The sequence below is a fragment of the Vidua macroura genome, chromosome 2, assembly GCF_024509145.1.
Source record: "Vidua macroura isolate BioBank_ID:100142 chromosome 2, ASM2450914v1, whole genome shotgun sequence".
NCBI lineage: Eukaryota > Metazoa > Chordata > Aves > Passeriformes > Viduidae > Vidua > Vidua macroura.
The window spans coordinates 67653341-67666771 of NC_071572.1; the positions used below are offsets into that span (position 1 = coordinate 67653341).

At 39.2% G+C, this 13431-nt stretch overlaps 1 protein-coding gene across 2 annotated transcripts in view; it reads right to left on the bottom strand.

The window, feature by feature from the left end:
• F5 (coagulation factor V) overlaps positions 1-13431 on the bottom strand; it is a 40471-nt gene that overhangs the window by 10847 nt on the left and 16193 nt on the right. For both annotated transcript variants that reach the window (XM_053969972.1, XM_053969973.1), the window contains 9 exons: positions 12843-13008; positions 10931-11108; positions 9779-9881; positions 9197-9408; positions 8292-8442; positions 7394-7606; positions 3744-5682; positions 1539-1704; positions 191-424 (listed from right to left, as the gene is read on the bottom strand). In XM_053969972.1, the coding sequence (XP_053825947.1) occupies positions 191-424; positions 1539-1704; positions 3744-5682; positions 7394-7606; positions 8292-8442; positions 9197-9408; positions 9779-9881; positions 10931-11108; positions 12843-13008 (3362 nt within the window). The remainder of the gene's footprint in view (positions 1-190; positions 425-1538; positions 1705-3743; positions 5683-7393; positions 7607-8291; positions 8443-9196; positions 9409-9778; positions 9882-10930; positions 11109-12842; positions 13009-13431) is intronic.

A 13431-nucleotide genomic window follows, 5' to 3' on the forward strand; every position in this document is an offset into this window, starting at 1 on the left:
ACAGCCATGCATCATTTGGAGATATTCAAAACCCAGCTGAACATTGGTCCTGGACAAACTCCTCCAGCCAATTCTGCTTGAGTTGCAGTGGTGGACTGAATGATCTCTGGTGATGCCTACCAACACAAGTGTTTCTATGATTCTGTGACCAACCCCAGCAACACCACCACTTCTATTTTAATTCCCTTACCAGGTTTAAATCAGAGTAGTAGATCCAGGACCGACAAGCTGCTCCTGACTGCACAGGGCCCGATCGCTGGCTTGCGTACCATACATATATGTAGCTGTTATTTGGCTGAACTTCATCTTCCTTAAACCAAGCAGTAGATTCATCATCATAAACGCTTCCCTCAGAGGACTTTTCATAGAGGACTCCATGGGCATGGAGGGAATATGGTCTGGATGCCAGATTCTTAAAATGAACCTAAAAAACCCAAAATAGATTCTGTTCAGCAAACTCAGGCCTAAATACACTACATCCCCATGACCTCAAACCAGGTCAGGATTTGCATAAAGATTACAGACTACATTGTACATGGAAAAGCCAGCAGAGAGAGTTTTTGACATCTCCATGCTGTCTCCACCTTTGAAGGAGGTAGTTAATGAAAAATCAGAAAGAACAAGTCTAGCTCCCTGTCTTCCACCAAGTCAAGGCTCCCAGGACATTTACTGCTGCCCTTCATACCTGGAGCTGCTTAGTTGCTGCCAGCAGGGAAATGGGGAGTTTCTACCTCTTAGCTTTGCTGCAGTTGTTACAATATAGAAACTCTAGACCTCTGTAACATTCTTGCTGAAATCAGTGCTTCCCACTTGTCCCAGAGAAACACCAGGATAGTGGGATTACAAATTTACCTCTCCTTAGAGAATAATGCTCCCAAGCTACAAAATCTTTTTCTTCTCTTACTCACGATTTAAACATCGTTTGGTGAGTTCCTTTTGCACACCACTCCTACTGAAATAAGTGGAAAGCACTGAGATCTATTCTCCTTATCTAAGTCCACCCCTGTGTGTTGGAAGACTGGATGAAGAAGGATGAGAGAAGGGAAATTTTACAGCACTGTGCTTCCTAATGCAAATATACTACAGTATCACCAGGGATATGGTTCCTCTTCAACCTTGTTGACAGATCTAATAAAATCCCGCACAGCAAAACTTTTTAGAGGAAATGATATATTTTCCCAAAAAGTATATATTAATCTTGAACACATATGTTCTAATTTTTGAGTTTAGAAAACTCATTTTTCATTAACATTAAACCTAAATATTATTTTACAGTAGATCAATGAGCTAGTATTTAGTGCTGGGAAACATAAGAAAGAAAAACAGAATTTAATTTGCTGTGGACAGGAGAGAAAAAAGATGTGTTTCTTTGAAACACATCACAGTGTTTACAAGTTCACCGTGCAATTTCCAGCTTTGAAAACTGTTTCCCCTTCATCATATTTTAAAAATTTGTGGTATTTTTAGATCCATTCTGTCACACTCCATGATCACTGTAAGAATCTTATTCTGCACACACAAGCAAAACATTGACCTACTAGGATAACATCATCCACTTCAGCCCGAATAACTGGTCCCAGGATGCCAAGATGTTCTGTATATTCATCTTCATCCTGAAGAGTCGAAAAGGTACTGTCTGTATAGCTCTGGAAAATCACCTTACGTCTGCTGCCATCTTTACAGGTTTTGTCATTCCTCATTGCACTGAAAGGAAAACCCCAATTAAAATCCCACACAGGGAATCAGAAATAATAGCTTTGATGAAACCTGAGAACTCATACAGCAGAAACATTTTAGAATTCTGTGAATAGAAAGAACAAACACTCAAACGCCTTCAAACTGTGTCAGGGAAGATTTAGATTGGATATTTGCAAAAATTTCTTTACCAAAAGGGTTGCCCAGGGAAGTGGTTGAGTCATGGTCATGAAGTGTTTAGAAGATATGTGGATGTGGTTCTGAGGGACATGGTTTAGTGGTGAACCTGGCAGTGCTGGGTTAAAGGCTGGACTCAATGGTCTTAAAGGTGTTTTCCAACCTTCTGTGAATCTACAAAATGAGTGTTAGATGATTCTGAAAATCATGGCTTGCAATGTTTAAGCAATTCAAGTTATACAATTGAATAAGAGATCCCTCAACCATTTGGTAAACTATCCCTGAAAAACTCCAACAAGTCTCTCAAAATCCATCTGAGCTCTATTTTCCTTTTATTCTTAGCCTTAATAATTTAATTGGAGCTTGCCTGAGTGTAGTGAGCCTATCACCTACACTGTACTGTCTCTCAGATCTTTACATCTGATAATATCTGCATTTTGCATCACAGAGCTAGTGTGGTAAAATAAGCTTTTAGACATTCAGACTGTTGCTCAGATCTCAAATAGAAGTGTTGAAATGCTATTATAATTACCTACAAATCTTGCTTTATTATCAATTCTGCAAAATAAAACAAAATAATGTAAGTTACATAGAAGAAAGGCTGGGTTTTAGCTCTTCAATACACTGAGACAGGATATGCCATGAGCTCTGTTAAATTCACTGGAACTATGCAGCTCACACCAGCTGAGGATGAACATCTCTGGAGAGACCTCTATAGGGGTTTAAGCATAAAAAAGTTCTTGATTTTGCAAGTGCCCGAAGAAACTGTCTTGTTTCTGCTATTTTTGCAAGTGCCATTTATATGGACTGAGATGAAGCAGGAGTAAATAATGAAAAAGTTTTATTTCCATTAAATGAAATGGAAATTCAATTTGAGAAATAATCTATGTTTGGAGATTCATTTTGCATAATGAAAGTATTCTTGCTCCTGTTTTGGCTGTTTTTGATAAAATTCCAAACTTGTGCAAATTTTGGTTCAGCTTTTTGATGAAAAGTGACAAGGAATTCTATGCCTTGTTGGATGAGCACTGACCCTAACCTGTATCAATTAAGACAGTGAATTTTAGTACAGTGTTTCTCTTGGTATATTCTCACATATTCTTTGCTGCGGCACAGTAGCCAAGTCTTGCCTGTCAAAATGTAAGAAAATCCATCAACATTAGGATTTGTGATCCAGTCACCTTCTGATTTCTCTAAACAGCAGGAGCAATAATAATACTTTATTCAGCTTTGTTTTTACTCTTAATATAAGGCAGTCACCAGTGTGGTTAAAAACCTTGCAGCTTTCATATACTTTTTAATACCGCAGCCTTGTGAAGTTGGAAAGTGCTGCTATCCCATTTTCCAGCAGAGAACTGAGACACCAGAACCATTTCCTGATAGTGCTAGAAACTAATTTAATCTGCCTATAAGCACATCCCATTCTAGATTCCATCAGTTAGTCCATTAAATTCCAGGAAAAGACTTTGAGGTCTCTGTCCTGTGTACATGTACCAAGAACTGAAGCACAAAGTAAAACATTCAAGTATAACAAAACAAGCTGCAAGATTCCCTCTTATAAAACTCACAGTGAGTTTTATAACTGATGTATTAAAGACTGTTACTAGTGAGTCTACAAAAGGGGGTTAAGAAAAAAAAAAAAAGAGTTCTTAGCTGTGTTGTGCTTGATTATAGTGATCTCACTCTGACATTTCTAAGGGATGTGAGTCTCCTGTGAAAAATTCTTATGGTTCTTCCACTGAAATGTCAGAAATCAGGTGGCACATTACAGATGCTTTTAAGTTTATCAGCATGTTGTCATGGTTGAATCAACATTCTGCAAGGAGGTTTCAGGATGGTGTGCCAAATGAAAGCAAACTATTTAGGCAAACCTTTTCTTATATCCTGCATAATTCCAGCAGACTTCTTTAGCTGCGATGTAATATCTCCTCTTGTTGCCTTTGCTGCGCAGGTAGTGCTCAGCAATGTCATCAGGGTTACGCTGCCTGCTGATGTTCACCTTGGGGTCTGTCATGTAGGGGTCATCAAAGCTCACATAATGGTACTCGTACTCCCCACCCAAGCTCTCGTCGCTGTAGGATTCTCCTATCACATAGTCATAGTCTCCATCTGCTCGGGGAAGGCCAATTGTGACGGATGGCCTGAACTGCCGCGGGGTGAGGCTGTCACCCAGCAACTCTCGGTGCCTGGCTCCGCTCACATCCACCCTCTGGCTGCCCTCGCTGGCTGCCCTGACGGTGTCTGTGCAACACGGCGCTGCCGTGTGGTTGGTCCCACCTGGAAGCAACGCACGGCCAAATCCTGCTATGGAATTGATGGGCTTTTTGGGGTTTCTACTCCGTGGGCTCAGCAAGTAGGTAATTTTTGCGTCTTCCTTTTTTCTCCTTCGGATCTTGATGAAGGTTCCAGACAAAGTCAAGGTATCATTCTTGTTTCCCTCCTTTTCTTTATGAGTTGGGTGCATGTGGGTCCCTTTCTGGTTTTCCCCGATTAGATGTGAGAACCCTTGATACTTCATATCCTCCTTATTTAGGGATGCTGTACCATTTCTGCCATGATGACTTAACTTACCACCAGCAGATTTATCTAAGCTTGCCTCTAATCCTAGATTCATCTTTGCAGATACCAAATTCCATTCCTCACTAGTCATTTTAGATGAATATTTCTCAGCCCCAGGCAATGATGCTTCCAATAAGTTCTTTACTACAGCAGGGCTGGAATTAGGGCTTGTATTGTCCAACATATATTCTAAAGAAAAAACATCTGCTGGTTTATCTTTGGATATCCTGGGTTCAGAAAGGCTGGATGCATTAGACCTATCTCCTACTATGAGGTCCAAATCCAGTGTCAAGTTAACTGTATGCATGGCATTTTCCATCTTCTTTCCCTCCTCTTCCAGATCATCATCATGTTCATTTGGCAGTTGGCCAGTTCCCACCATGGCTTCATTGGATGTGTTCTCTGTATGATGCACAGAATAAGGTGCATCGGTCTTGTCAGAAAATGAGACATTTTTATTTCGGACATGATTTAGAAGGGCATTCATCTTTTGGATAGAGTAAAACTTAATGGGCAGTGAGCTATGCCTTTTCCTTCTCTGGTGAGTGGTATAATTTCCTCTTCTTGTGCTTTGCTCTTGATGCTTTTCTGAAAAAGGTTTACTGTCATTTCCACCAGCAGGAAGTTCTTCTGCAACATTCACTGGGCCTTCCCCATTGCTCAGCAAGTGTTCACCTGCAGACATGTTACTGTGAGCTATTTCATAGTTGCTTTGGCTTCTATTCTCAAATACCAAGTCAGCTTCTCCATCACTTGTGGTAGCTAAAAATAAATCCTCTTCTGCTGTGACTGATGTGTGATTTGACTGGAATGTTTCGGCCTTGACTGGGGGAAGAGGAGTGATATGAGTTTCTAAGAACTTAGAGTTGTTTGTTGTTCCACTATTATTTATAGCTGTCAGATCTGAGCCAACTGCCACCTCAGAACTCATAGCATCAGCATCTTCATACTCCTCCCAGGCCAGGGCTGTAAGATTCTGTTTTTCTTCATCACCTGCTGCCTTTCTTGAGCCTCGGATGGAGTAAAAAGAAGCCAGGTAATCCTGGTAATCTGATTCCTCCTTGTTTTCGTCATTTTCTTGCACATCTTCCTCAGCTGAGGTGGTAACAGCCTTTCTTTCAGTCTTGGTGGGACTTAAAGCCACAACATCAAATGTTTCATCTTCCTCATAGTCACATTTAGCATCCCTGAATCTCAGCCTCATGCCGTAACTCATTTCTGGGGTGCCCCAGGATGCCAAAAGCCAAGTACCTGCAATTGAAATAAAAGTGTTATGAGACTGGACTGTGTCTGTCATGTAAGTGGCCAAGGCAAATAGTTGGTATTGCTTCTACAGCACCTGCTATAGAAGACAGCTAATCTTTACCTGGGATATTCATGAGCTCTCACTGCAATGAAAAATAATTATTAAATGTAGACAACAGTACATATAAATACATCTAGGAGATGGAATTCTTTTCCTTAGTTTAAGCTGTAACTAAAACCTGAATCCAAAAATAACCCATGAAAGAGATGGATATGATAAAGAAAGAAACAAATTAAAGGATCCTATGTTTAGATCTGGATCTAAGAGTGAGACCTTTCAAGATAAAGTTTCAATTTTATCCTGTCCTTACTGGTGCATGCACTGCTACATAGATAGAACATTCTGAGCAGAGCAAATACATTCTGAGGCAATGTTGGCAAACATAGTATTTTAAAAGTTTTTGAATGAATCATGGATGATCTTTAATAAAGTATAATAAGAATAAAGCAATTTGAATTTCCAATCTGACACAAGCTATTAAGCTGCCAGTCTGAGACATCTCAGATTAATGTAAAGGTTTTAATAATTCCTCCAAAACCTTGTCACAAGGTAAGTTCTCTATTGGAAACTAGAATCTTCAGAGAAGAAAAAAAAATCTGTTTCCCTAAACAACATCAAATCAAGTTCTTTGCTTGTTATACCTTGCTTTTGGAACTAGCAGAAATGACAGAATAGACAGAACTAACACCCTGATAAACAGGGTTTTTTATTAAAAAGGTCACATACAATTCTTCCTGTATTGATCAGCTTGAAGGGATCTGCACAGCTTTCCTGATTTCTAAAACCAGCAAATTTATCAAAGAAAATATGGCCTAGATGGAAAGAATAGACTGCATACCAAAATCAAACAAAAATACAAGTTTATTACTGGGGAAGTTTCCATGAAGTCTAATAGTGTTTTAATGAGCAATACAAGCCACTTAAGCATTTTTAAGTTATAAGGTCTTGATGTTGTGCAATGTGTAAAATATATTTCTTTAAAAAATAAGAGATTTTAAATGGGATAAGGATACTTAAACCTCGAGGGATTTTAGAATGACCACTCAAAGTGGACAGACTTCAAGGACAAAGAATCTGTCCTTTTGGAAGTAATGCCTTAAGTGTGGACTACATGGGTTCTGATGGCCCCTCTTCCAAGACATAGTGTTAATTCTACTAGACATTGAGATGCATCCCACAGTCCAGTGACCCAGTTCAGGCAGGCAGACTTTACTGCTGCTGAATAACCACAAGATTAAGGTCAGGTGTAGCCATTTTGCTCATTAATGACCAGCAGAATTTAACAGTTTCAGCCCATTTTAGACTGCTTAGAATAGACAAGAATGTGGCAAACCTGGAAATCATACAATGGAGTTGATACCGGTTTCTGAGAAGAATCTTGCCTTAAAATTATCATTACTAACCCCAGTATTAATTGTGAAGTGGAAAAAAAAAAATCACAAGATGACCAACAAAAAGAGCCTCAGTACAGCATACAGCTAAGTTGGTGTAGCCAGCAAGACTCCATGCACATGACTTGCACTGGGAAATGATTAAATGTTTTCTAGCACTGTGTTTGTCAGAAGAATTTTCTCTCCTATTTATGTAAGTCCTTATAGACTGGGGATTAAATAATGTCTTAGAAGAACTGTCAAACACTACAGTTCCACCACTTACCACCATTGTCCATTTCCACTGTGACTGATTCTCCACTCATTGGGAAAAGGCTCAGTGTATCTTCGTATTTCCCTTGGTACAGAAAAAAGTGTCCAGCAAGGCGAACAGAGACAAGCTCATCATGAGTGCCAACACTGAAAAAGTGCCACTGAACCACAGTATCTCGGCAAAATCCAAGGATTTCACTGCTGTCAGACACATAGCCATTTATTGCTAAAAGGAAAGCAAAGGAAAAGTGGTTTCAGTATTTTTGTTTTAAAACTTCCTATTCTTTGATGTCAGTGCACTGGACTCATGTTTGCACTGGAAAGAGACTGGCACAGGGCTGAAACTATGGTAATTTCCATCTCTGAAAATATTATCTTTAAGGCAGCAGGGTGCTGCATCAAAATTTAGTTAACCCTTGCCTTTGCATCAGGGTCCAGCGCCAGCCTAGCTACTAGTGGCAAGATGTGGGTAGGCCTTTTCCCCCCCTGACAGCTAGCAATAAAACAAGGGGAAACAGCCTCAAGCTGCACCAGGGAAGGTTCAGGTTGGATATTAGGAAAAAGTTCTTCACCATATATGGAGTGTATAACCATTGTAACAGGCTCCCAAAGGAAGCAGCAGAGTCATCATCCCTGGGAGTGTTCAAAAAACAAGTGAATGTGGCACTCTGCAGTATGTTTTAGTGGGCATGCTGGTATTAGGTGAGAGGCTGGACTTGATCTTGGAGGTCTTTTCCAACCTTTCTAATTCTAAGATAGTTCCTATTTCTGTCCAGTGCCACCTGGCACAGTTAGAAGTTCACTGAATCTCTGGAGGATTCCCCGATCACATGTACTTCTGAGAACAAGCAATCACTGAGTGCTCAGGTTCATATAAGCTTTCCTATTATTCATCTCAGTATCCCACTCACTGTGCATTACGTTTGAGTTATAGAACTTGGGATCATCCCTTTTAACAGTGGCTGGGTTGCTGCAGTACTCCTTGATGTTATCCTCTAGGTACCAGCTCTTATTTTCATCGAACACAGCAAATACTGCCTGCTGCTCCTCATCTGCCTTTTTCTGAAAGACAACCAATACAGCAGTTACATTTTATCAGCAGATACATGTATTAAGAACTCAATCCTACAATCTCTTTCTTCCTATGTAAGCAACATAAGCTTCACCAGAGTCCTGGTAAGTGTGATCCAAAGGTTATGGGGAAGGGAGCAGAGGCTCCAGACTTCAATCCTACTACTGCACCCAACCAGCAGTGGAACGCTGAGCAAGCCTCTAGCACTGCTGATACACAGGTGCTTTATGACTGGGCTCTCTGTAACAGAGCCAGACTTCTGGTTTGACCTGACAAAGCTTCTGACATTTTTGTCTCTCAAATAATGCTTAAGTCTTTGCCAAGCAAGATTTCAATAACTGGTAAAGGGAAGCCCTCTCCCAGAACGCTCCCATGCTGTTTTGGTTGTTCTAGATTAATTGTGCCTGAGATGGTCAGATGCTGTGGAGTTGTCTCTGTTATAGAAAGGAACCAGGTCAGATATGAGTATCTTCAAGGTATGAAACTATAATAGCAGCAGGAAAATTTATTATCAAGTCTAGAAATAGACTTTAAAGTCTGGCTGACCTTTTGTTGACCTTTCTTAGCACTTGCTAAGAAACACAGAACATAATTCCCTTACTGCAGTGGACAGTTAGACCACTCTTTCTTCAGGAGCCAATTGGTTTAACTGCTCTCCACAGAACAGTTCTCTAAGGAAAGTAAAACTAAATTCAGTGTAGAATAAATAGCATTATTTGAGCAAAATCTGCCCAAACAAGTTACCTGCACACCCTTTTGTGTCAGTGCTTCACTTTTACAAATAAGAAGTGGGCCAATCAGTCCAGAGGCTATATCTCTCTCAATATTTACAGCACTGTGATACAGCCTTGTAATACATTGTGCATCCTCTGCAGTGGGTTGGTCTGTTTTAGCAATTTTCCACTCATAAGTGTACATATTCCCTGGTTCAACTCCTCTACTCTGGGTGCCATTGCCTAAGGAAAAACAAGAACAGTAAAGACACGAACTTAGAGCCAGATCTTAATATCAAGCTGCACCTTCTAATGACATTGGTGTAGTTTGGCCATTAAAAACTACCTTGAGATAAGTGAAATTCAGCAAAACTATTGTCTCTCTAAAATCACAAACAAAAACAGAAAACTAACACAACAGAGGGTATTTGTCTCTGCTTTGCAGATAATACCTTTGTTTCTCTATAAGGCAACATAACAGGTAAGCAGAGGCAGGGCACAGAACTGAGGTCTCCCAGTCATGCACATTCCTAGCCACAGCACCTCCTTCAAAGCAACAAAACCATCCATAACAGTTAGTGATATGCAAAAATATATTTCACAAATTTTTTACTTGTGGGATCCAGAGGATAATCAGCTCCTTCTGCATTCTTTGCAAGTGTCACTCCATGGAAATAAATGCTGTAGGGTCGACTGGCCTTATTTTTGAATACAATCTACATTGATAGGCAAATGAAAAAAATAAATTAGGAATCCACAAATCCTTGTCTGAATATATAATGAAGTTACCACTACAGTAGAATTTGCCTGGGTTTAGCCCAGAAAGTGCCAGAAAGGCAAAAGGGTGTCTTAAGTATTGTTTGATATATAGACCCAAAGAATAAATGCTGTTACCATTCTGCTGGACTTTGTAGACCCCACTGAGAGAAGTTCAGCTGCTTACAGCTGGGCTCTGGAAGGTCTAAAAAGAACGCTTGTTCTTCTAGGTACTAGGCACACACTATCTCTGAAAATATGAAGTTACTGACTGAAGTTCTTAAAAACCTTCAAAATGGGAGAAAAAAAATTTAAAAACCAAAGCTTGTCCCAGATTCTAAGATCCAGAGAAGATATGTAAGGAAAAGGAAAAATTTCCTGCCTATTCTTGACAAAATCATGATTAAAAAAAAAAGAGAGAGAAAGAGAAAAGAAAAAAAGGAACATGCTAAGCTCAAATTCAGAGCCACAGAGTCATGGTGGAAATGACAGAAGTTGAAAGTTATGGAACTTTGTGATGCATCATTAAATGACAACAGAAAGACAAGTGGATGTTGCAGCAGCACAAGCTTGTAATGCAAATATTTTGTAGTTTCATAACATTTGATCATGGAAACTGAGTACCTTTACCTAAAACAGCAGGAAAAAATATCAGCATAAGAAACAAGAGGCTCATGAAGTTCAGCCTCATATACAAATCCCCTCAGAAGTCCACCCAGGTCTAGGGTTTTTTTCCCATTTTGGACCAGTGTCAACATATATTTTACAGAGTGTGACTGAAGCATGTTTATGTTGTAAAATTAAGCACAGTCATGAAAACTGTAGAAGGAACACTGAAAAATGCAAGCTAAACACTGTTACTTGTGATCATACCTTTTAACAGGGTCAATATTTAGAACATGAGCTATATTATTTGAAAGACAACAAAATTCAAACTAGTTCCTTTGTATCTCTGCCTCAATAAAAAACATGCTATAGTATAAATAATCTCTGTATTTGTGTTACTTACTCTGACTTTATCATTGATTTGAGCTCTGATAACAGGGCCCAAGATTCCAGTTTCCTTGGGACGAGGATTTTCCAGACGTTTAGTAAAGCTGGCATCAGTATATTGTGTAAAAATAGCCTTTTTATACCTTTTACCAATGAGATTGGAGAAGTTGTCCAAGTGTTGTGATTTATAGTGTCTTAAAAATAAAGGAAAAGAAAAATTATCAACAAAACTTGAATAGTAGCATCTGTTAAAATACAAAATTAGTATTCAAGCAACTGGTAGAAATCTCACTGCTTGAAAAAAAAATCCAAACCCTAAACTAACCTAAGGCTTTTCATCCCAAATTCTAACCTAAATTAGGAAAGAAGAATCTTAGATCATTACTTGTGTTTTAGTATTACATATGACCAATTAATATCAGAGTTTACATTTAATGTAACAGTGTACATAAAAGTATGAAACAAACTGAAGCAGGAGGTACACTTTCAAGGTAAGACAGAAATCACTGTTCTCCTTTTTCAAAGGCCTAGTTGAGCATGGAGGAAAAAAAAAATCAATTTGCTCACAATAGCAAAGACTCCAGGAGAAATAGGAACACAATCTTAATCCCAGTCAGGCACCATACAAGTAAGTAGTGTTACACTGAGGTTTCAAATTAAAATTGTTAATGTTGAGAGAAAAACTAGAATAAACACTTGGAATTTACACAGAGCAACATGTTTGCTGTCACTCGCACTTCAAAAAAGGTTACTGAAAAGGGATAAACTCTGGAGTTTTGAACAAAGGAGGAATGATCAGAGCACTGAGGTGGTTAAGTAAGGCAGTGTGACTGGCAGGAGAGATATAAAAGTTTGTTCTGTGCAGTTCAAGAGCATATAAAGGAAACAAATCATGCCAAAGGAGAATGAATTGTGCAAACACTGTATTTCTAAGGAGGTATATGAAACTATAACCCTTACAGAATAAGGAATTTGTTTTGTTCTACTTAAATCCTTAAAGATTCTTATGAGCATCAGCTTGTAAAGGCTCGTAAAGGCACAAATAGCACTGGGGAACTGACAGATTGCAAATTTAACCCCACAGTGCACTGTACACTATCACATCATATATGTTACAGAATTCCTTCTATTCCTTCTATTTGTCTTAAGTTGAGCAAAATAGCCCAATATACTTATTTATTATGACTTTTACTCCATCTACATTGGTACCATGCAGATGCCATTTATAGAAAGCTCCTTCTCCTGTTCCCTAAACACTTTATTGTAGTGAACTTCTAAAAACTTTTAATCTCCAGAAATATTCCCTCACTCCCTCCCTTTCTCTTCCCCTTAAGGATTGGATATTTCAGCAGAATTGATGCCGGAAAGTATTTTAGAAAATAAGCTTGTATGCTACTTTGGACAATTCCTCAATCATCTTGTTATTTTGGGCTCTCTGTGAGAGGAAAAAGAAAGTGTCCACTGCTGGGCTTTTCAGGGAAGAAAGTCACTGGTGAGAGTCCAACGAAGGGCCACAATGGTGATCAGAGAGCCAGAGCACTTGGCATAGAAGCAAAATTCCAGTTTCTTCAGTCATGCAAAGACATAACTAAGGGAGCGTCTTATGTTTAACCTCAACTATCAAACTGACATTATAGAGAAAGCAGGACCACATGCTTCTCAAAGCTGCATAGTGAGGAAATGAGACACAACGGCACAAGGTGCAACATGAGGAAGAACGTTTAGATATAAGGAAAAATTTTTTCACTGTGAAGTTGCAAAGGTGCCAAGAGAAGCTGAGGGGTCCCTGTACTTGGAAACAATAAAAATGCAACCGCATAAAGTCCAGTGCAACTTTGCTGTTGGATACCAAGAGGTTCTTTCCAACTACAATTATCCTGTGATTTAATGTTAACATTCCCTGTTATACTGACAAACGATTATTTTACCTATCAAGGGTGTCTGGAATACTTGGGGCATAATCCCAGGTGACTTCTTCTGCAGCAATGAAATAGTCCCAGGTTTTGACCATAAGACGTTCTCTGTAGGAGAGACGATTCTTCTTCACCTCTTTGTCCCCACAGTCCCTTACAGTGAGGTAACCATGCATTCCAGCTAATTGAGAGGAAACAGGACCATAGTGATTTCCCATCTGAGGAACTCTTACCACTTCAGCTGTTTTTTACCCCCAAAAGATATCTCCAGCTCTTATAAGAGAGATATTTTTCTCATTCTTTAAAACAGAATTCTGATCACTGCTGAAAGATACTACTTTCAAATGATGAACAGAAAATAGTTTCATCACATTGAAGTACCTTTAGCTAAAAGTACTCAGCTTCTCCGGAAACAGGTGGTTTCTTACTAATTTTATAGTAGTGTTTATCTGAACAGTTCACAGAGACTTAGGTGCTGGAGTATTGAATCACTGTTGCTCTGTGATGTGGACACTGCAATAAAGCTGCAGATAAGAACATCTTTCAGTTCACCATGCACTCCGAACAGAATTCCTGGTTCTTGGTCAGTTTCTTATTGAAATGA